We start from the raw sequence: 22,734 nt of genomic DNA, 5'->3' as shown, positions 1-22,734 counted from the left end.
GCAGTTTTAGAGAGAGGGAATAGCAGAGCAAATTTTTTGACTGGCGTACTATGAAAAAGAGAGAGTAAGAAAACAGGTTTTTTTCTCTCACTATATCGCTTCTATCACACATGGAGTTTCAGCAGTGGAAACATCCAGTCAGAGGTTGTATAGACCGACAAATTCCTGCAAGGGGTGGATCCACACCCGTCAGCACGGGTGATTCAAACCGAGGGGTGGGAGACCACTCCTATGGCCTTCTCAATGTACCAATCTATCTAAACAATGAGGGCGCTGCGCCTAGCAACACAGCAATTTGGAACACAACTTGGAAAGAATCGACAATTCCTGTGGCTAGATTAAATCAGTGCATTTCATTTGTTAAGATATATTGTATAACTATTACAGAACTACTGCATATGATCCTCTCTAAATTGGAGTTCTTGATCTTATAGAGGAATAAAGACATTTTGAAAACATGGAAAGAAAACTCATATGTGAAACATTATTATCTTTATTGAAAAATATTATTAACAACTTTGCAGCAACACATCCTGATATATGTGTTTACAACCCTGCATTTCAACCTTATTGCACTATTTTGCCTGTGTATAGGAAGCAGTTTAAAAACAAGTCAGGTCTGTTTGTCAAACCCTATGATAAATTATGTAAGACACTCCCAAAGGATCAGAAATGATCGTGTGAGTGAAGGGGAAAGAGACACAGTACAGCTTGAACTAAACAGTTCTGGGTTGAGTTCTGAGCAGAGGGAAAACTTTACACAGAAAACCACATGTGTTTGTAAAACCATCGCCAAAACCATGGAGTGACTCATGTTATTGGACTGTAGGCTACATCTGAATCACACTAACTTGATTTTCTTTGCAAGGCTGAGCTTCATCTGTAAAAAAAATACTCTGACCCAAAACACACAACAGTGAGCACACGTTTTTTAAGTCTTTGACAGTTGATACAAAAACAGTAAAGAACTATATGAATCGTAGTTCAGTCTCTGAGCACAAAATGTCTGCTGACAAGTCTTTTAAGGAAGTGCCTGTAGAGGGAGGAGGGACTTGTTTCCTTTCCCACCACAGTCATTAAGTCTTTCCCTTTAATCTCATGTATCTCAGGATGTGACAAGGCTGTATGAAGGAGCAGGCGTCTCAGGGGTGCCTTTCCCAGGAATCATTATGCCATTTGACTCAATTGATCTGCGGTTCGTGCTGCGGCGAGAGTTGTGAATCGATGAAAAACATTCACGGCAGCGCTTGCCAACCAGGTAGACAATTTCGAAAATGGAGAGGAGAATGCAGGCCAGGCTGGTGACCACCATGAAGATGGTGAAGATCCGTTTCTCGGTGGGTCGAGCGATGAAGCAGTCCACCTTGTTGGGGCAGGGCTTCTGTTCGCACTTGATGAGAGAGGGGAAGTCGTAACCCTCATAGATGTGGAAGAGGAGGTAGACAAAAGTGGTGTCCACAGCTATTTTGAAGACCAATGTGAGGACATAGGTCCACCACAGGCCTCCACGCTTCTTGCCCGTGTTCAGGTAGAGGCTGCGGCAGTTCTCGCCATACTTGAGCCGGTGTTTCCGCTCCCTATCGTCCCTGTAGGCCACATGCATCACCACCAGGAGAGAGGGGCAGGTGACAAAGATAAGCTGCAGGGCCCACAGCCGCACGTGGGACACGGGGAAGAAGTGGTCGTAGCACACGTTGTGGCACCCAGGTTGAACCGTGTTGCATTTGAAGTCTTTCTGTTCATCACCCCACACCTTCTCTGCTGCCACCACAAAAACCATGACCCTGAAGAGGAACACGATAGAGAGCCACACTCTGCCGAAGGCTGTGGAGTATTTGTTCACCCCACTGAGGAGGCCCTGGAGGAATGCCCAGTTCATGACGACGTATGTTCACAGTCTGTCTTCTCTTCCTGCTGATGGAAGACAGAGGAAACTCTTTTTAGCCGAACAGGCACTGAGAAAACAAGGTATCCAGCAGCCTAAGACAAAACTAATCACAGTCACACATATAGAGGAGTGCTAAAACAACTAAGAAACCAGTTCGGGCAAAACTGTGCTCTTAACATGTTATTCACGTGTTAACATATGTTTTACGCGCACTATACAACATACAAGAACAAAAACAGCGCAATGAATACCAAAAGTGTTATTATATAAGAAGGTTTCCTATCATACTGTACAAGCAAAACACTTTGTATAATTCATTTTGTGCCGAAACAGAGTCAAACTATTACTTAATCAGCTTTTTACGTCCAAATGACTACGGTAAACTTTTCACAGCACATATCCACAATATCCAAGTCTAAATGCTACTAAATCGGGTAAATCCAAAATTGTTCGTGATATTATCCTATTCCGTACTTAACATATTGATTTGAATACTTACAGTTGAACCGCTGTTGTTGCGCTTCGGTGTCGGAGCGGAGGAGCAGCTTTGGATGAAGCTCTCGGATGAATATCTCAGGAGATTTCTCAACAGGACGGGAGCGAAGGGGGTGGAGTTGTTTGCCTGCCATGTCTTCTTCTCTCCATTCAACATGCTCAGGTGTGGCAGCCACACTGAAGCAAACTTGTTTATGCGATAAAGTGAAGTGGGAGACGTTTAATGTACCGTACCTTTTATTTAGGCTTCACAAATTTGGATTGGATGGACACGCGTCCTACAAGTGATCGATTCATTATTTACATGAAACCTATTAAATCCTTTGACAAACTTTTAGTCATTTAAGATTGTCAGATGTAAGATTAGTTGATTATTCTATGCAGAACAAACACACAATTCAACAAAACAATATAATCATGTTAAATAACTATTGTTCATCTTTTCTTTTCTTTTTTTTACATGCACTGCATATCTTCAACTATAAAGGGTGGTTTATAAGGACATAATCTTACTCACCATGTTACAGGTAACTATTTCCGTTGATTCCACGCATGGTAGAAATGGACATTTGTTATTATTTACAATAGCTTATATTATTTCGATTGCATCTAAGTAGCCTATAATGAAATATTTTCATCGAATTATCTTATTTTTCGACTTACTATACTTTGATCTTTCCACATTTACAACAGACTACTACTCTGATTTTATTGACATTTTTTTCAGAAATGCTCCACAAACTTTACTCTACTCTACACATTTTAGGATTTGTTAACTTACCAAACTATGATTTTCTTTCATATAATTCGACAAACTATACTATTTCATCATGTTATTTTCGATATAGTATGACTTTTTCTTATTCTTTGACATAATACCCGTTGGCTTTTTGTCATATTTTCAACACATTATAAAATGACTTTCTTAATATTTTTCAAGAGACAAACATCCTTATGAAGCCAACAAACAAAACCATTTTCAAAAGTGGGGTGAAAGCTGAAAGAAAAGTGTCTGACTGTTAGTTTAGAAAGCTTGATTTGTTATACAGTGGTAATAGCATCGGCATATAATTTCCACCCTTTTATAGCAAGAAATAGAACTCAAGCTGTAGTTTCTTTATAAAAAAAAAAGGTGTTTATTGAAATATTTACATGGCAGATGATGTGGGCTCAAAGAACAAAATACCATGAACACACTCACACTGTCAGACATACACTGCCTCCACAGACACATACAAGCAAGCACACAGTCTTTTTGTTCACACATATTCTCCACAGTCCGAGATGATTACTTTCTGCTTCGGCTTGCCGTCTTTATTTCCCTGAGCCTGCAAAAAGAAACACACAATTATAAAGAAAACAGCCATTCCATCCCTAAATTCATCCTGATGAACAGAACACTTTATTCGCACGTAGCAACAGTGCGAACCAAATAGTGATTTCTATTTTGAAATAAATTAGGTTCAAAATGAGAGCATTTTAATCAGAGTGCTATTTTGTTATTTAGCTCATTATGTTCACTGCATTGAAAAAAAACATCAGTTGTATTAAAAAATATATATACATTTTGCAGTCTCAGCAAACCATTTTATCCCTTACCTCCATTGCACGGAGCACATCCATCCCCTCCACCATATCTCCAAACACCACATGTTTGCCATCCAGCCAGTCTGTTTTGTCAGTGGTGATGAAGAACTGAGAGCCGTTAGTGTTAGCTCCAGAGTTGGCCATGGAGAGCTGACCTGTGAGCACAAAAAACAACTTTGTGACCAGTTATCCACAGAATCTGTAAACATAAACCATGATGCTGATTCACACAAGCACCTCCAACACAAACTCCACACAAAACTCCTTACCTGGCGCTGTGTGCTTGAGGACAAAGTTTTCATCATCAAACTTCCGGCCGTAGATTGACTTGCCCCCAGTGCCATTGTGGTTTGTGAAGTCTCCTCCCTGGCACATGAACTGTGGGATGATGCGATGAAAGCAGCTGCCCTTAAATCCAAAGCCCTTCTCATGCGTGCACAGGCAGCGGAAATTCTCTGTACACAATGGAAGAAAAGATGCAGAGGTCACTTTTTGCTGATTTTTTTCTTTGATCGACTACTGTAGTATTCAGGCCAATTCTTTATGCAAGCAAATGTAACTCTGTGCAGCTCTGTGTATCATTTTGACAAATATACGGTGTTGAAAGCCCTACAGAACACACACCTGCTGTCATGGGAACAATGTCGGCCCGAAGAAGGAATCGTAGTCTCCCCGCTGCCTTGTTTCCAATCTTGATGTCCATGTAGACCTGAGGATTAACTCTACCCTTTTTAGCCGGGGGCTCAGCCTGACAAGAAACAAATCAGACAAATGTAACTATCTTGACAAAGAGTCAGAGTCACCAACTTATTTTAAGAGAGAAAGTCGCCTCACTTCATCTGTTGCCGTGTTGGTTGTTTCTCCAGCTGCTGCCTCCCCATCAGCTTCCTCTGCGGTCTTCCCCGAGAACTTCTTCAGCCAGTCATCATCCGACCACACTGGCAGAAAAGCAGATTTAAATTAGGAACAAAATATTTAATGCACTTGAACCTAAGAACTCTATACACTTGTTTGTTTTTTTTAAATCACCTGGTCGAGAAGATCCTTCTTTGATTCTCATGGGCTTGGCAGTGTTCACTCGGATGGTCCTTCCGAAAAGCTCAGACTCATTCTAGCAGAAAGAGCAAGATCATCAACATTGAAACAGAAAGCTAGTTCGTTTTACCTTTTGGGTACACTCACAACGGCTATGTCTCAGAAACAGAACTGAATCCTCACTGACATGATTGTGCAACACAGTGATGCACTTACCATGTTATCAATAGCTGCTGCAGCATCCTACAGAAGAAAAGGCCATCAATGTTTCATGAGCATAGATGTACCATTGAAATCCTTATTATGTGTTAACATCCATGTTTACACTGAATTCAACAGTCAGGCAAACATACACAATGTCCTAAATCAGACAGAAGTGCAAATCATAATAATATATTTAGTCCATTCATATTTATATGCATTACCGAAGCCATATTAAAAACTGGGAGCGGCATTTTTCAAGGATGTCCATAACAGTACATTACAATCCTAAGCATAGATTACTATGTGTTGCAAACTTTTTTTTAAACTCAGATAATGTTAAGGTTTGTACATGCTCAACTATTTCACAATATCTCAACTTCACACTGATTTTGGCTAATCTGAATACATATAGGCCTATGTATTGTCTTGATCATGCACATATCAGAATATTATTACTTTTAGTGTATAGAGAAGTAACAGTACATACCTCTCCCAGTTCAAACTCAATGAACGCGAATCCTCTGTGCTTTTCTGAAAACAGATCATCGGACACATTATTACACTTTATCTTGCTCACAGTGATAATGTGTTGCAGGTACAGAGCAGTTACTAGTCTTACCTGTTTCATAGTCTAATGGTATCTGGATGTCTGTAATGTCTCCAAACGGAATAAAAGCAGCATGTAACACCTTCTCATCCACCTCCTCTGCTAGGCCACCTGACAGAAACACACCAAAATGATACTGAGATGATGATACTGCAGATTAGCATCTTATTGGAAGAGCATATGGGACAGATTACCGTGCTGCGTCCAAGAAACATATGTCTATAGGAGTCCCGAGTTGCCGAAGCTAAAGCTTTTATTTATATTTTATTTAATTCATTCAAAATTCTTCAACAACTTTCTCATGGCGTCTGTACGAAGTAAAAATCAGCGAAGTTGCCATGTTTTCTGGTGACGTTTTCAACTTTTACCGACTAAAACCTTCCGTTACGGAGGTTTTCTAGCACTATATACATTTAGTTGTGTTTATTTCAAATTTGCATACAGAAATGCTCTTAATATGTTTGCTAGATTAAGTAAAAGGAGGTAGTTTAAACAGTTTTTAAGAAAATAAACATTAACTTACCAACATACAACACTCGTTTGTTAGCCGCCATATTGGATGTAACCCCTCAACTTTGACCCCGCAGCTTGTGATTGGTTCAGTGAGACTAAAGCCCGCCTCCCAATGACCACGTTTTCTGAGGCGCCATCTGTTGGAGGAAACGGGCACGACTACATATTCACTTTTTTATACCAGGTTACATTATATTAAAAGTTTTATATTCAGCAGACTATCACCACAATCCTTCTATATCTGGGAAGGTCCAAACTATAGAAGAAAACTAAATGCTGTATATTTGGATATAAAGAAGGGAAGTGAGATGGGTAAGATCTACATTTTTTCAACTGTTGGGTAACGAGCTTGTGAAAAATAGATATTTTTTATTTAGTTTGACTAAGATATAAAAAGGTATTAAACTTTTAAGCAAAAATATGTTTTATAACTCACCCATTGTCAGTACTTGATGCACATGCTTCTGTCGTCAGGATCATTCTTTCGAAGAATGAGAAGTGTCATTTAATAAATGCATGTTTCATAAATCCTATGCAAGCTAATGGACGGTGACTTAAAAATGACATGATGAAAGTGACAGAAGTGGTAGGTATCTAAGTACATTTACTCAGGTACTGTACTTAACTGTACTTACACTTTTGAGATATTTGTACTTTACTTGAGTATTTCCATGTTATGCTACTTTTTACTTCTACTCCACTACAATCAGCCCCGGCCCTGACCATTGTGCTGATAGGCATGTTTTTAGCTTGGTACTGTAAGTATATTTTGATGCCAATACTTTTGTACTTTTACATGATTAACATTTTGAATCCAGGACTATTCCTACACTCTGGTACTTCTACCTTTACTCAAGTACAACATCTTCTCACACCTCTGCTCAAAGGGACATTTAGCAACCAGGAAAAAGGTCAAAATGAGAAAATACATCGCCTCTAAGAGCCATGGCCCCCAGCATTCCCTGCACGATGAACTGCCGGATTGGTTCGTGTTCTAAAAACAACAGCTTCAAATTCAGATCAAAGAGATTTCATTTATTGTTAATGTAACTTACCTTGTCTCTTCATTATTTTTTCTTTAGTAAAAAAGTGTTGAAAAAGAAAAGTGTCTTCAACAACTGGCTTGTAGAGGAAGAAATGTTGACTGAGACTGTCACTAATGACTTTAACTACCTCCTCTTTCCTGCAAAACCAAACCCAAAGTCTGATGGTATGGATCATCAGGGTTGGGAGGGTTATTTTAGAAATGTAATCCGTTACATTGACTAGTTACACATCAACAATTGTAATCAGTAACTTAATCTGAGTATCAAAATATAAAAGTAATGTGTGATGCAAATAAAAACAAGAGAAAAAATAAACAACAATGAGATGTTTTTTACTTAACAATGAAACCTTCGACAAGAAGAAACCAAGATGTTTCATATAAAAAAATGTAGACAGTAATAGTTTACGAATGCTGTTTAAGCTTAATACATTAACCAAAAAGCATAGACTGCATTATTATTCAGTAAGAAAACTTGTATCTTCTTTTATCTTATATAGCTAAAACAGCAGAGGTCAAAGAGACCCTGCAGTCCATGCAGAAGGACAGACTGTCAGTTGGACACTGGGTTTGAGTGTACCATCAGAACCACCAGAAGAAACATGAGAAGCACCGACTGGAAGCAGAGGCTCAACACGCAGCTTACATCGCCTCCAGGAGCCATGGCCCCCAGCATTCCCTGCTGAATGAACTGTTAAACTGGTCCGTCTGCTAAAATCAGCAGCTTCAAATCAAGATCTTACAGATTTCATTTTATTGTTATTGTTTTTAACCTTGTTTCTTTGTTTTCTTTATTGTTTTTTCTCAAAGTGTTCATTTTAAAACCTCAAATTGTTCTGTCTACTCTCTTACATTAATGTTTGTTAAGATGTGTGGAAATATACTGAGGTGCGGTGGTGGTAAGTAAATAAATTTACTCAAGTGCTGTTCTTAAGTAACATTTTGAGGGGTATTTATGCTAATTACTGTACTACTCAATTCAGAGGTAAATATTGTACTTTTACTCTACAACATTTATGTAGTACCTTTAGTTACTTTGCAGATATAGCTAAATTATAAACGATCAACACTTAAAATAACACAAGATACACCTGGATTGAGTTCACATTCTATCCAGCAGTAAATAAAGTAATTACAATTAGTTCTAGTTTTACCAGCTCTGATAAACACAGCAATACATCAACAATTATAACCAAAACAATATATTTCTGAAATGGGGAAATCTGCATAATGAGTACTTTTGGTACTTTAAGTTAATTTAAATGCCAATAACTTTGCACTTTAACTTGAATAACATTTTAACTGCAGGACTTTTCTTGAAATACAGTATTCCTACACTCTGGTACTTCTACGTTTACTGAAGTAAAATATCTGAGTACTTCTTCCACCTCTGATGGTAACACCTTTTTACTTGCATTGAATGAGTAATTATTTTTGCTGAAACGTTATGGCAGAGAAGTCATGACAATGATCTTGAATGTTGGTTCTATGCAAAAATAGTGTTCATTTCTCTAATTAGTTTCAGGCAAAACCTTTCCCTGACATTTTCAAGGGTCCAATGTAGCTTAAATCAATCATCTATCCGAATGAACACCCAGACAAAACATATGATACCAATACCATATGATAGCATTATATTGTTCGCTCTACTCCTCCAATGCTTTTACTATTCTGTTGTGTATAATTTGGCCTTCGCTGTGTACTACTGACAGGTAAGCTTGTGGCAGATACACACTTGAAACTGAATAAATAAAGCTTCATGTAGACATTAAAGTCACACAACAGTAGAAATCTTGATAATTCATCCTTTTATTGAGAATACCACGCACCCATGATAACATGATAGGATGGGGGAGTTCATCAGTTCAAATCAAACATAAAACTTTCAAGCAAAGAAAAAGAACAAGGCTCGTTTCCCTTTTTTAGAAAAAAAGGTTTCTTTCCTTCGCCACAAGGTGAAGAACCTTCATTCAAGATTTGTTTGCATATCTGCTTTTGGTTTTAAAGTTTTGCAGAACTAGAAAACTATGAACTGTTATATTTTTCAAAATGTTCAAGTATTTTTTGTAATTAAATTTTACTATTTTTTCCTTCATTTTTTGCATAATTTTCTTCAGAGGAGGCAGGTGTTTGGAGTCTCCCCCACATCTGCTCTTTTTCTGTGCCCTGAAAAACAATGACATTTCATTAATACCAAAAACCTGGAATTATGTAAGAAAAGACTGACTGGTAATGATACATACCACTTCAGTACAGCACGCAGTCTTTAGGATGTGGCCGCAGCAGCAGTAGTAGCCATGCTGCCCACTTTCTGAGTGGCATCCTTCTTTGCCTGGTGTGCTTGCAGCACAGCAACAGCTTCTTCCACCTGTACAAACAAAGCATCAAGCATGAATGACACAGCGTACTATGGAGAACAGACATTATAGTGCCACTTTATGGCAAGGATCAAGGTAGTCAAGTACCTTTGAGCGCAGAGATTCATGAGACTCCAGCATATGCAGCAGTTCAGAGTTGTCGATCTCCAGCAGCATGCCAGTGATCTTTCCTGCCAGGTTGGCATGCATGGACTGAATCAGTGGGAAAAGACGCTCACCTATTTGAAAAAAAAAAGAAGAGATCAACATAATAATAATAAAAAGGATAACTCAGCCTATTGAGGAAAACAAAAAACATAATAGTTCCTTTATCATGATAAAATATTCTTACCTAGCATCTGTTTCTGCTCCTGTGGGGGTGCAGCAGCCAACATGGAGGCCGTGAGAGGCTCCTGGCCCTGAACGTGCACAGCCGGCTGAGCCTGGACAGATGACGGGCATAGGAATGAAAATTATACATAGATTTGGGGGATATGATAGGAACATGACATGATGTTGTTTTTTGCTCATACCTGCTGTAAAGCAATAGGTTGCACCACCTGGGGGTTGGGGTTACGGACACCAGTGGCATATTTGTAAGGAGGCATGGCGCGAGGTCCTGGGACTCCCATCGAGGGACGAGGAGCCATGGCCTGGCCAGAGGCTAGCAGAGAGGAGGGGAAATGGAGCTAAATTTAGAGTCCTGACAACCTCTACTGTACAATACCTCAATAAAATGCCTAAGCAAGAGTCAATGTTGATGACGGTGATCATTTTGGTTGATAAAGTTTGATTAAACAGACCTCGTGGGCCCTGTGCGCCACCGCCTGGACTCATGTGTCTCAAGTTAGCACGGGGTCCTGGCTGACGTAGCGAGTTAGGAATCCCCTGGAAACCTCCTAGGATGAGAAGCAGAGACAAAAAGATGAATAACAAAACAGTTTTGGATTTAATTGTATAGATTTTAAATAGGTATGTTGCAGTATAGCTATATATTACAGTGTCCCTGAAAGCTTTTCCAAAATAGAAAGCACTGTCGTTAAGTGCCACATATGCTCACCTTGACCTCTACCACCTTGCTGCTGCCACCTGGGGTTGGGTCGCATTTGGGCCAGCTGATTTGGTGCATAGTACGTTGTCCTATTCTGGGCCTGGTGGGTACAAGTAAATGAAATGTATCATTGTATGGCATTCAAGTCATGCACAACTCAAACCGCTGATGTGCCTCTCTTTGTAATCTGTGGCATTTCACTGAAATAAAACGTCAAGTGTTTTGCCTGGTGACTCCTGGGTAAACAATGCAAACACTTCACTTAAAGGTGGTAGGAATTTGACATATGACATCAATATTTATAATAAAATGTAAAGTTGGTATTGCATACATTTGAATTAGTTTTTTATCTACTGGGCAAAGAAAAATCCAATATGCACTCCTTTTATTAGGTCTGTCCTTGGTGTCCTCCTACTCCTGCAGGAAATATCTGGCTTCAAACTGTTAACTGCTGTTAGTTGTTACATTCTCTAGTCAGCAGTTATATGAGGAGCTGGTAATCCACATAAGGTTTTATACATTTGTCAAACAAAATGAGCTAACATCAAAAAAGCTTCATATAGCTGTGGTGAAATGTAGAGTCAGATGATAATTATCAATAGCTTTGTAACTAGGAGCAACCCCCCTATCACGTTCAACAGTATTTTTAATATAAATGATTTTCCCACCTGTGGCACAGCTGGCATGAAGTAGCCACTGGTGGGCTGGAACTGATTAATGATAGCATTAGCCGGCATGGCCCTCATACCAGCAATACGCTGCATGTACTGGTTGGTGAGGTGGGCTTTGCGCTCCTCTTTGCGCTGAGCCAGAGCAACGTAGAGGGGTTTGGATCCAACGATGCGTCCGTTCATCTCAGTCACGGCCTTGGTGGCCTCTTCAGGGGAGGAGAAGCAGACAAAGCCGAAGCCCTTGGAGCGACCCTCCTCTAGCATCACCTAATGTAGAGACACGTTGTGACTGAGTAACTTCAAACACACAATATTGTCAACACTGTTGCATCATCTTTTCTCTAATGGTGATGAAATTGCGACTTCAGTTTAATCGTTCTCACCTTAGCACTTGTGATGGACCCGAATGGAGAGAACTCTTTACGCAGTTTCTCATCGTCTATGGTGTCATCCAGGTTCTTAATGTAAAGATTAACGCCCTGAAACCAAAGACAAATCAAGTCAGGATTCATACGTAGCAGCTTCTTCAACATTAACAGGCTGAATAGGATTGATTTATTAATTAAGGGATTAGTCTCTTCACACCTGGTAACGACTGATCCTCTCTTGTTTCAGTAGCTCAAACTTCCTCTTGAGCTCCGCCTGCCGCTCCATCTTTTTCTGAGCCCGGCCAACAAACACTGTCTTGCCATTATATTCAGTGCCGTTCATGTCCTCTACAGCCTTTGTACAAAATCATTATTATTAGCAGCAATGTCCAAAAAAGACCAATCAATTAGGGCACACTATGAGGCCAAATTACCTTGTTAGCATCTTCATGTTTTTCAAAACTAACAAATCCAAAGCCTCTGCATTTGCCGGTGGGATCTGTCATCACCTTCACGCTGAGAATTTTACCTGCAGAGATTAAAGGTCAAATAAGTGGATCTAAGATAGCAGACCACAATCAAGTTTGGCGGATAAATCTTGTTCCGTTTTACCATATTTATCGAAAAGCTCTTTCAGCCGTTCATCCTCCATATCATCCCCAAAGTTCTTGATGTACACATTGGTAAACTCTTTGGCCTTGGCACCAAGTTCAGCCTCCCGTTCTTTGCGAGATTTGAAACGACCCACAAACCTGAAGAGAGGAAGGGGAGCAGCGAAACACACTCTTGTAAAACAGTCCTGACAGTGGTGAGAAAACAAACCAGGATCCATATGTTCTGACTTCCTTTTTCCGATCTAAAAATACTCTTGATCCCGGGAGAGGATGACCTGACCACACAAGCAAGGTAACTAAAATAGAATACTTTCTTTTACAAAACAAAACCCACAAAACAAAATCACAGGTACATTTCATCATGTGACTCATCATTCCTGGGGTAAAACATCCGACTGCTGTTAATATCACCAGAGGCAGGCAGATAGGTTGGCATGCTAGACATCACAGAGGCAACCATCTTAATTCTTGGTCCCAAACTTGATGAGGAGGTGGATGGAGAGGGATGGAGGAACAGAGTCTCACAGTACAAAGAAAAGCTGTGGAAGACCAAATGATCTTATATACCTTGCTATGACGACCTCTCCCCTTCCGCCATCCAGTATTGTATTCCTGCATTCGATCCATCACTAAAACACACAAGCGTGGTCATACACACACACACATACAAACACTCCAAGACGGGTGACCAGTGGGTGGACAAATGAGGCAACATAAATGCTTCTGGTAGGAGGATAAGTAGGTAAGAGCGTTTAGTTTGTTATCTAATCAGTTCAGAGGGTATCTTCTTACTGCCGGTAGTGGGAGATGAGCTTTATTAGTCAGATTATTCACACACAAACTCAAACTCCGAAAAGACACGAAAAGTCAGTTCACTCAACACATGTGCAGAACAAACAAGTCAGGTTTACACAAAATATAACTCCCTTATTACACCGGTACATGTAAGCTAAAGCTATTGTCACCATAAGCTCTATGAGAACTGCAACCTCTACAACTGGACTTTTAACAGCATCAGTATTTTTCTACTTTCAAGACTATCTTTACATTTTAAGCTGAATTGTTTTAAAAGCTTCTTTTTAAAAAAACCTGACAACCTTAACCAACCCTTTGTCCCAAGTTCCTAAATGATCAGACACTCACACCTTGCGGTCATTCAGAAGCATGCCGTTCATCTTCTCGATGGCACGATCAGCAGCATCTTGGGTCTCGAAGTGGACAAAAGCGTAGCCCTTGGAACCATTTTCATCACACACCACCTACAGCAGAGAAACAAATTGTATCAGATAAAGAGGCATTATACGTTATATGCATGCAATTTAACTTGAAAGCAATAGTTAAATATGTTTAGAAGAGCGCTTCATTGCTGTCTTGCTCAGAGTTGGATAAGAACATTGATAACACTCTCAACTCTTTCCTCTCAATATGAAACTGCAGAAAGTTAGCCTTGCTTATCATAAAGACCAGAAACAGCTAGCCTGGATCTGTCAAACGTAGTTTCTTGTTTGCTTAACCTGTACAAAAACGTGTCAATTTGATGTTTTACATGGGTTATTTGCCAGTCTAAAACTTAAGGTGTCACTCCAACAATATTTAAATAACTGTACATTAGTAAGCATCAGGCTGTTGGGTGATTTGTGTTGCCTTTGGACACAGCCAGGCTAGCTATTTCCAGTATAAGCTAAGTTAGCGAGCTGCTAGCTGTAGCTTTGTATTCAACTGTCGGCAGTGATGCTAAAATGTGATTGGTTTTGTGATGGAACTAGGTGCAGGATGGTGTTTGCATTTATGAGATAACGTTTTATGTGTATAAGCATATTATCAAAATGTGTGACCTAATGTAAAATTCTGAAATCTGACTATTGTACCTTGCAGGAGAGGATGTTGCCAAAGGCAGAGAAGGTGTCGTACAGGGCTTTGTTGTCAATGGACTTGTCAAGGTTCTTGATGAACACGTTGCCCACTCCAGACTTCCTGAGGGATGGGTCTCTTTGGGACCACATGATTCTGATTGGCTTCCCTTTCACCACGTCAAAGTTCATGGTGTCCAGGGCTCTCTCAGCTGTGAGGAGGAGGGGCAGAGAGATGAAGGGAAAGGTCAGGGGTGGTTGTTTACATGGAGCCACAAGTCTGAAAAAATATCTGTCATTAGTGTATGTATGTATGTAACCAACATGTTTCTATCCATCATGGACAATACATGAACACAAGGATTTTCTATTTCAACAATACCGATTGTTATGACGCTACCATACATTTAAACCAAAAACACAGCAGGGCCTTTAGAGACATTTTTACACACAAAATGATCATTTGTATATCAATTAATCACCTGTGTTGTTTGAAGAAAGATACATGCCTTCACGGTAACACAAAGAATGCTAAAACACAGAATTGTTGATGATTGAAGTAAATGGGGGGCCGCATCAAACAACAAACATCATTGAATAATCCCATGCAAATTGTTCAATTTATCCAAGTCTTATTTATATACTAGTATTCATACTAGATGAGCCTAGAACCTATTGTTTAACATAATTGGATATAGTTTTTCTGTCGTGAAACACAGCCTTCATTTATTACAATGTAGCAAGATTTTTCATAGTTTTAAATTTCTTTTTTTTTTTTTATGTTATCATGAAAGCATGGAAGATACACAAGGTTTCCTTCGAGTATTCAAAGGTAACACAAAGTGAATAATTGGTATACAAATGATCATTTATGGTGTGAAATATTCTTTTAATAACGTCCCAAGAGAAATAAGATGAACCTAAAATGTACAGTGTAGTGTATGAGTATTACACTAGTCTTAGCTTCCAGCCCATTAACAAGGTAAATGTAACATGGCTAAGGACTGCAGTAGACCATGTGGTGGATGAGCAGCTGGGACATGTGTCAGGGGCAGCTGCAGTGGGTGAGCTCGGAGCACATGTCCCCCTTCTCCAACTCACCACATGCTGCTGGGCCACGTCCCTCCTTGCAGTATCAGTGCAGCAGGCCAAAAGACCATAAAAATATGCTTATTGTGGGTTTAAAATGTATTATCTGCTCACTCCATTATGTCTCTTTTAAATCTGATTTGAAAGATTCAAAGATCAGGTTCAATTTAAAAAACGTGTCTCTCAATCCATTGCTCCAACTCTCATAAAGGCGCTCATGTCCATGCATGATCCACACAAAAACATCCTTTTGTTCAGTCCACAGTGACACACACACACACACACACACACACACACACACACACACACACACACACACACACACACACACACACACACACACACACACACACACACACACACACACACACACACACACACACACACACACACACACACACAGGCCAGGCTTTCCAGCTAAAAGTGTCTGGTAAACAAAACGGAGCTGCCTTGTGTCTGCTGGCATCAGCAGTTTGGCTCACAATTGTACTTCATAGCCTGTGTGCTCAGAGAAGGTGTGTTACCGCAAACATGTGGCCTTCTGGAAGGTTCAGATAGGGAATGGTATTTTTTAAAAGGCCAGCTTGATCTATGAAATAATGACTCATATACATTTTAATAATCATGAATAGTAGTGACACAGAGTGATAAAATGTTGTTGTGTTTAATTATTAGTTGTTTGTTAACCATTTCTGTCAAGCTAAAAACTTAAAATAATTTCTGCCAGGCAAATTAAGTGCTGCTCAGAAAGATGTTCTATATTTAGAGAGGGGTCCTGGGAGGTATGTGCTGGCATAGAGTGTGAGTAGAGCATTCTCTACCATTGATGGGGAAGAGACACTCAAAAAGAATGCTCAAATGAGCAACACTACACCTTGTGAGTGTGAGACATCAAGAAATCAACAGAGAGTGCATGACTGTTGCGTTACTCTGAATGAAAACACATATACAGACAGGCTGTATTTATTTACTGACACCAAGCTATTGCTCCACCAGCACGTGCTAAATACCCAACAGCTACCATCCCCCCCATGTCTACACTTCCAATAACAAATGGTGTCTTCTAACTTGTGGCTCTTCTCAAGTGAGTGACACTATCTCCCTGGAAGTTGTGACATATCGTTACTACAGCTTTTGATGACCAACTCGAGCACAGATAAATTGTGACAGGTGTTTATCGTTGATACAGGAGGCAAAAAAGCCCACACAATGTAAACAGTGTCAGCAGGCCGCAGGAGACCACCACAGCACCTGCTACTATTGCTCAATGCTTTGACTGGAGGCACACTGTTCTAATAGATTGACAACCGACCAGCATCTCAGGTGGTTACGTTATTACAGATAAATCAATTATGGTTCAGATAACACCAACAAATGAATAAAGGATTTAATGCCAACAGGATTGAGCCTTTAATATTACTGCATGTGCCAGACAATACAAACGAGACATGTGAAGTGGGTATTGTGGGAGTCATTGTTCAGCTGTGCTTGTCCCTATTGAACATAGCAACAGAGGGCAATGGGAATTGGTTGCACCAAGTAGCCCTAAATAGGAGCAGAAATAGGTCATTTGGGCAGAATAAGTGAGATTGCAAAGGCTTTTATATTCGCAATTGATGGGCCTTAAAGAGATGCTTCTATTCAGTTTAAAGTACAGATCAAACTGCATGGGTGTGAGGGCTTTAACTCTGGCAGGAGTATTCTCAACAACTGGGGCATGCTTATATGGGTCAAAATGACAGCACTAACCAGTATAAGGCACCACATTTTTAGGATTAATTAGACGCAAATAATGTGTTTGCATCGCCAGTGTGTCCTTGATTTTGCATGCATCATGCAGACAGGTTAACTGGTGACATTGAAATCATATGGTGACATTGTCAATATTTAAAGGCTGCATGATGTGTGCATTTTAAAGCTGCATGCAGGTAACATATGCTCAAACTGCAGTGATCACTTCAACTGTGTCTTACCGTCAGCGGGTTGAGAGAAGTTCACATAGGCGTATCCGAGGGATCGCCGGGTGATCATGTCACGGCAGACCCGAATGGAGAGCACCGGTCCGGCTGGGCTGAATTTCTCATACAGCATAGCCTCCGTGATGTCGGGGTGCAGGTCGCCAACGTAGAGAGAAGCCATCGGATAACTCCCCGTCGCTGTGTTGTTCATAACTTGGAATTCACAATAAAAATGAATTCAGGGCTCCCCTCAGAAACGCCAGAGAAAAGCCGGGTTGTGTGAGCTCTATTCCGGGTCCGATGTGCACTTCAACTCAAAAAGACAGCTGGCTCTGTGGTCCAGCTTGGTGAAAAAAAGCCTGAAAAATCACGATATAAAATGATCTCTTCTGAAGTGTTTCTTCCTTTAAAAGACGCGAACTTCGGGTAAAGCCCAGGGCCTTTTGTTTCTCGTATTTTTGTAAATTATTATTTTTTTGCTATTTTTTTTAAACGTTTGTATTTCTTTAAGTATCCTTGTTTTTATTAAGATTTTGTGGATTTTATATTTTTTATATTTTTTTAAGTTTTTCAAGAACGGTGAGTTAGACACTCACGCTTGTTTTGTGGCCGAGGAAAGAGACTGCGTGAGGAAAAGCATGGGCACTTTATAGAGTGGGTGTGAGGAGGAACTAGTGGCCAGGGTCAAACATGGGATGGGAGAAAAAAAAATAACACTGAGCATGCGGTGTAAAAGAGAGCTCACACTGTACTGTGCTAACTACAGAGCCCAGCTCCCCACAGCGACATCTGGGTGGCTATTACAACAACCATGGACACCGTTTCAAGCTTGATTTAATGATATTGCAGAAGAAAAAAGAAAAGAAAAAAAGAATGCCTCTTATACCAATTAGTAATTTTTCACCTGTACTAATTGACTAGAGGCGGCAGAAGAACTCAGATCTAGTACTTGAGTTTAAAGTAGAAGTCTGCATTCAAAAAGTTACTCAAGTAAAAGTACAAAAGTAGTGGCATCAAAATATAGTTAAGTATCAAAAGTAAAAGTACTCATTATGCAGATTAGTCCATTTCAGAATATGTTATATGATATGTTTTATTATAATTATTGATGCATTAAAGTGTTCTCAAAGCTGATAAAGGTGCAGCTAGTTTTAATGACTTTGTATACAGCAGGGTAGTTTGTGAATTTACTCCAGGAGGAACTAAAGTCTTATTTAAGAGTAAATTATATTTCACATTATTCCAAATCTGTAAAGTCACTAAAGGTATTAAATGAATGTAGTGGAGTAAATGTACACAATTTACCTTCTGAATTTTAGGCTAAAATAACAAAGTAGAATAAAATTGAAATACTCAAGGAAAGTACCTAAAAAAAAGTACTCAAGTAAAGTTCTTGAGTAATTGTAATCAGTTACTTCCCATCTCTGAATGTGACCAGTTCTCTCAGTGCTTAAATACCACAACCCTAAACAAACGAAAGAGTGCTTTCCTTCAATACCTAAAGCATCACCCCATCTATACCAGAACTGGTGAAACAATTCTTACAACCATATCAGAATCAAGTTTATTGCCAGGTTCGGTCAGCAATTCTTAGTGTTGGGGGGAAAAAAACACAAAACTGTATGATTGAATACAAAGCGAGAGCAGTTTTTTTTTTAAAGTCACAGGTCATGTTTCCATCAAATCGGATTAGGTAATTTCTTAAAACCTACATTCATCTTTACAAGGTTTCATTAATTGAACCGTCCAATTGTCAAATTCGTTCGTAACGTCACCTGCTTTGAAAGTAACACTGGTGATATGGTCAGAAGGTCCCCCTTGTTTAAAAAAAACAACATTAATAAAAACCCTGTTTGGTCAATGTGGTCAGGCTTGACAATCATTATGACTCTTATATATATATATTTCAGTATAAGTAATTAAACAAGTGCTAAATTGGCTGTTTCCCCCTTGAGTTTGTATTTGTATGTATGAACCTACATATACAGTATGAATCAGCCGTATAGAGACTTGAGATTCAAGATGTCCTTGGCTTTATTCAAATGCATGACAAAACAACTGGATCATTGCTCAATAGATTTTATTCAGTTAAAGTGTCATTTTAGATTATTCTTAAAACAGTTATTCTGCCTTGTCCATCCTCCTGGGGATAAGATGCAGAAATACAATTAGTCATATTCACAGTCATTTAAACCTTTTTATTTATTTTTTTAAACTGACGCTACAAGATTAGTTACCTTAGCAAGTCCAGGAAAACCGAGCGCAGACCTCTCCGTTTGGGCTCCTGTTTAATTTTATTCCCATCCATCCAAAATCTACTGCTGACACCTTTTCCCTCTTGCTCCCTCATCACTTCTTCCTCATAACTCAAGGTTTGGGATCCATCCATGCCTTTGGAAAACTGAACTTTTGAGTGAATTATTGAATCCGTCACATCTTCCCTGGGCATCACAGCTTCTTCTGCCAGCTCATCTCTCATTTGGTGAAGATCATGTGGGTTAAGGATATTTAAAGTCAGCTCCGCTATAAGAGGGGTGTCAATCTCTTGTTGAGCTTCAAACATTCCAGGTCTTCCAAAATGCTCTTTTATTTGAGATTCATGTGCAAAAGCTCCTTTTTCCATCTGTGGATGAACTGCCAATTCATTAACTAGTGTAAGAAGATTCAGAATATGACCATCATTTAGTTCATATGCACCATGAGCTCTGAACTTGTTTGTGGGTGTATTCAGAAGAGGCTCCCGATATGAGGTTAAAGGTGGCTGCTCAGGAAGATATTTTGATGTAGTGTCTCTTGCGTGCAACTTAACTTTCAAATGGTCTTCAGGGTTAGAACCATTACTCTCGTCATGTTCAGGATCCTGGACTTGTTCAGGTAGCCAAAGTGTCAGCCTGGCAACTGGGTCCTGACTGACAACCACCACACCCTGAGGGAGTCTTGATAAGGAAGCACCAGAAACAATTGCGGCACCATCAGACTGCATGGAATGTGCATGCGGAGCACTGTTGGGCTCTTGCATTTGAGGAACAGCAGGCTGAGGACTCATCTCTACATGTTTGTCCACAATAAGCAAAGGGCCGGTGCTGATGACAGATTTAGCATCTGAAAAGACAGGCTGGAGTTACAGGCCAGTAAAAGAGTTCATTATTTATTTTTTTAAAAGGCACCTTTTGCAGAACACTGACCTTCAGACAGGTGCTTGACTGACAGGCCTCTACACTTTGAGCTGCAGCACTCACACACCTCTGCATTTCCTCTCAGGTCCTCCCATCTAAAAAAAAAAAACAATCTTATCAAGTAATGAAAGTTGACAAAATAAATTTTATGCATGTACATGTACCTTGACTGCATCATGTTATAGTTGCAGGATTTAGAGCCAGTGTTGACACCTTGGTCTGATTTGAGGACACTGCAGTGGATGTACAGCTGCCAGAGGAAAAAAAAAAAGGTTACATAATTGAACAAGACAAAAAAAAAATCATTTATCTAAACTTACCTCAGAAATAAGATAAGATGTGTTCAGAACAAGATTAACCACATCTGCTCTGCCAGAGGCCACAAATTGTACGACAGCATGAGGAGAACCCAACGGGGCAGCGCACCTGCAGAGTATCACAGGTGATTATAACAACATTGACATAGATTACATTAACCCCTGACTGGCAGCTTACCCTTTATTCATTATGACTGCATGCCTGGGTTTAGTCTGAGGTTCAGGGGACGCAGAGACAAAACAGGAAGGGATGAAAAGCTGCTTCTGTTCAGAACTGACTTTGGCAGAAACCTGGAGGTTGACAACCTGCCCTCTCTTGTAGATATTAGTTTCTGCAATCCCGGTCCAAGTTGCTGCAGAAACAATTATACACTTGTTATTGCAAAAGAAGGAAAAAAAGTCTAACGGGATATTTTGCACTCACGATTCATAGCTTTGATGTTAAAGTTTTTGCCAGTCTCAGGAAATGCCGTGGAGTCAAATAAGTTTGTATATGACCTGTAGGGACATGCATTCTCCATTAGTATGATCATTTGTGAAAGATTTACAACCATTTTGGCAACTCAAAGGATGCACCTCTTAGGAATGCATGAGATGCGCACAGTGGAGGGAGTTTGCCCCCCTGTGGGGAGATGTTTTTTGAGATTCAAGTGGAGAGAGTTGCTAAACATCACCAAGCCATTCTGCATCTGTAAGAGAATATCAGACAATACTTAAAAAAGCTGTGGATATAAATAACTATTAAAACATGTTTTCTACTTACCACAGGTGTGGTTCCACACTCATCTAAACTGTAGGCAAAGACAAATTGGTTTGGTAGCTGTCTGTTGCTATAGCACCCACCACCAAGCTGTAGCTCCTCTCTGGTCAGTATGACACCATTGGAACTCTTATCAACCAGCAGAGTTAGCTTTGAGTCATCGCAAAATACCTCAACTCTTGGAACTATCATGGTGGGAGGTAATTCAGCCAGCTTGTGAAAGTCAGGGTGCAGAGTCCGCCACGAGCTGAAGATGGTGTCATACGGGGTGAAATCAAAATTGCTTTCAAATGGAAAAGGCCTGATGTTGTCAACCAGTTGTTCAACATCCTGGAAAAATGTGGCATCCTGCTTTTTTATTACTAGTTGAGCAGCAATTAAATGTGCAAGAGAAACACAGAGAAATATCTGTATACTCCCCATTGCAAACCTGCAGTGGGATAACAACTCTGATAAGCCTCCCACCACAGATGTGTCTTTAATAAGGTGCAGGCAGGAGGGACAGGTGCAAGCAATCAAGCTAACGAGGCTATTATGCAGCATTCAACACGAGTTTTCCCAGTCATGCTTCTTTGCTATTAGTGGGTTTCATTGTGAGACAGGAGGTATTTAGCAGATGGGATACATAAAAAGGAAAATAAATCAGTCATGGTAATTGTGTATCTCATTGCTTTTATTCCACACTTTGTATTTGGTAGTTCCTGGCATCTGAAGAAAAAACTGTATTTTACTACTCAATAATATCAGGACTTTTACATGGGCTACATAGATATCACATTTTGCCATCATTTTAAATATATTTTGTGGAATTGTGCTGGTATTATAATTCTTAAACATATTTTTTTTGTACATTTTATTTATTTGGGGACCAAGTCACATTCAAACAATCAACAGTCTAGGGAATCATAATGGCTATGACTATGAACATGTTGCAAGTATAAAGACATTTTAGTAAAAGTATTAATACAAATGTGAATGAATTGTTGCTTAGAAGGAAGTCCTGTACTTGAAATATGTATGGGCATCAAATTAACCTAAAGTACCACTATTATGCAGAATTTTAGAACCATGTGTATATTATATTATTTTACAGTACTGCAATGAGGTGTACATAACTTTAGTGTTGTGGCTTGTTTTCATGTGGGACTC

General features: G+C 39.7%; 4 protein-coding genes and 2 long non-coding RNA genes across 7 annotated transcripts; 2 read left to right on the top strand and 4 right to left on the bottom strand.

The window, feature by feature from the left end:
- Positions 1-477: 477 nt before the first annotated feature.
- Positions 478-2,591, bottom strand: LOC134881198 (gap junction beta-4 protein-like). Of its 2 annotated transcripts, none has more exons than XM_063908360.1 (2): positions 2,388-2,591; positions 478-1,914 (listed from the first exon to the last, which is right to left on the bottom strand). In XM_063908360.1, the coding sequence occupies exon 2, from the start codon at positions 1,877-1,879 to the stop codon at positions 1,106-1,108; it is 774 nt and encodes a 257-aa protein (XP_063764430.1). In that variant the 5' UTR covers positions 1,880-1,914; positions 2,388-2,591; the 3' UTR covers positions 478-1,105. The 2 variants fall into 2 exon arrangements, with proteins under 2 accessions (XP_063764430.1, XP_063764431.1); XM_063908361.1 differs by having other exon boundaries at positions 478-1,911.
- LOC134881200 (uncharacterized) lies at positions 1,123-3,951 on the top strand. The gene is made up of 2 exons (XR_010168017.1): positions 1,123-1,968; positions 2,390-3,951. It is a non-coding gene; the product is annotated as an uncharacterized LOC134881200 (long non-coding RNA).
- On the bottom strand, positions 3,491-6,428 carry ppie (peptidylprolyl isomerase E (cyclophilin E)). Its single transcript, XM_063908359.1, has 10 exons — positions 6,340-6,428; positions 5,829-5,927; positions 5,697-5,740; positions 5,222-5,248; positions 5,000-5,081; positions 4,805-4,908; positions 4,595-4,718; positions 4,240-4,425; positions 3,983-4,125; positions 3,491-3,711 (listed from the first exon to the last, which is right to left on the bottom strand). Exons 1-10 carry the CDS (start codon positions 6,368-6,370, stop codon positions 3,643-3,645), a joined length of 909 nt encoding a protein of 302 aa, XP_063764429.1. The 5' UTR covers positions 6,371-6,428; the 3' UTR covers positions 3,491-3,642.
- On the top strand, positions 4,360-9,469 carry LOC134881201 (uncharacterized). The gene is made up of 2 exons (XR_010168018.1): positions 4,360-7,539; positions 7,875-9,469. It is a non-coding gene; the product is annotated as an uncharacterized LOC134881201 (long non-coding RNA).
- pabpc4 (poly(A) binding protein, cytoplasmic 4 (inducible form)) lies at positions 9,166-17,974 on the bottom strand. Its single transcript, XM_063908358.1, has 15 exons — positions 17,348-17,974; positions 14,304-14,497; positions 13,579-13,694; positions 12,434-12,573; positions 12,256-12,350; positions 12,039-12,176; positions 11,837-11,932; positions 11,451-11,720; positions 10,792-10,882; positions 10,535-10,630; positions 10,265-10,395; positions 10,084-10,174; positions 9,840-9,970; positions 9,618-9,742; positions 9,166-9,540 (listed from the first exon to the last, which is right to left on the bottom strand). The coding sequence occupies exons 1-14, from the start codon at positions 17,541-17,543 to the stop codon at positions 9,641-9,643; spliced, it is 1,887 nt and encodes a 628-aa protein (XP_063764428.1). The 5' UTR covers positions 17,544-17,974; the 3' UTR covers positions 9,166-9,540; positions 9,618-9,640.
- A 1,421-nt stretch (positions 17,975-19,395) lies between these two features.
- Positions 19,396-22,047, bottom strand: zpcx (zona pellucida protein C). Its single transcript, XM_063908252.1, has 9 exons — positions 21,589-22,047; positions 21,402-21,514; positions 21,250-21,323; positions 21,004-21,178; positions 20,829-20,934; positions 20,673-20,758; positions 20,518-20,603; positions 19,570-20,434; positions 19,396-19,475 (listed from the first exon to the last, which is right to left on the bottom strand). The coding sequence occupies exons 1-9, from the start codon at positions 22,006-22,008 to the stop codon at positions 19,454-19,456; spliced, it is 1,947 nt and encodes a 648-aa protein (XP_063764322.1). The 5' UTR covers positions 22,009-22,047; the 3' UTR covers positions 19,396-19,453.
- Between the last annotated feature and the right edge of the window lie 687 nt (positions 22,048-22,734).

Source organism: Eleginops maclovinus, chromosome 19, assembly GCF_036324505.1.
Source record: "Eleginops maclovinus isolate JMC-PN-2008 ecotype Puerto Natales chromosome 19, JC_Emac_rtc_rv5, whole genome shotgun sequence".
Lineage (NCBI taxonomy): Eukaryota > Metazoa > Chordata > Actinopteri > Perciformes > Eleginopidae > Eleginops > Eleginops maclovinus.
This window is presented reverse-complemented; position numbering and strand designations above follow the sequence as displayed.

Bases quoted from the DNA above. Each gene is read 5' to 3' on its own strand.
- LOC134881198 (XM_063908360.1), bottom strand. From the start codon at position 1,879: ATGAACTGGGCATTCCTCCAGGGCCTCCTCAGTGGGGTGAACAAATAC.
- ppie (XM_063908359.1), bottom strand. From the start codon at position 6,370: ATGGCGGCTAACAAACGAGTGTTGTATGTTG. The intron at 5,928-6,339 runs GTAAGTTAATGT...TGTTTCTGTCAG, and splicing joins CAAACGAGTGTTGTATGTTG to GTGGCCTAGCAGAGGAGGTG. The intron at 3,712-3,982 runs GTAAGGGATAAA...TTCTTTTTGCAG, and splicing joins ATGTGCTCCGTGCAATGGAG to GCTCAGGGAAATAAAGACGG.
- pabpc4 (XM_063908358.1), bottom strand. From the start codon at position 17,543: ATGAACAACACAGCGACGGGGAGTTATCCGATGGCTTCTCTCTACGTT. The intron at 12,351-12,433 runs GTAAAACGGAAC...TAATCTCTGCAG, and splicing joins AGAGCTTTTCGATAAATATG to GTAAAATTCTCAGCGTGAAG. The intron at 10,396-10,534 runs GTCTGTTTAATC...CCTCTCTGCTAG, and splicing joins TGGCGCACAGGGCCCACGAG to CCTCTGGCCAGGCCATGGCT.
- zpcx (XM_063908252.1), bottom strand. From the start codon at position 22,008: ATGGGGAGTATACAGATATTTCTCTGTGTTTCTCTTGCACATTTAATT. The intron at 21,179-21,249 runs GTGAGTGCAAAA...TTGTTTCTGCAG, and splicing joins TAACATCAAAGCTATGAATC to CAACTTGGACCGGGATTGCA. The intron at 20,759-20,828 runs GTAAGTTTAGAT...TTCCTCTGGCAG, and splicing joins CATCTTATCTTATTTCTGAG to CTGTACATCCACTGCAGTGT.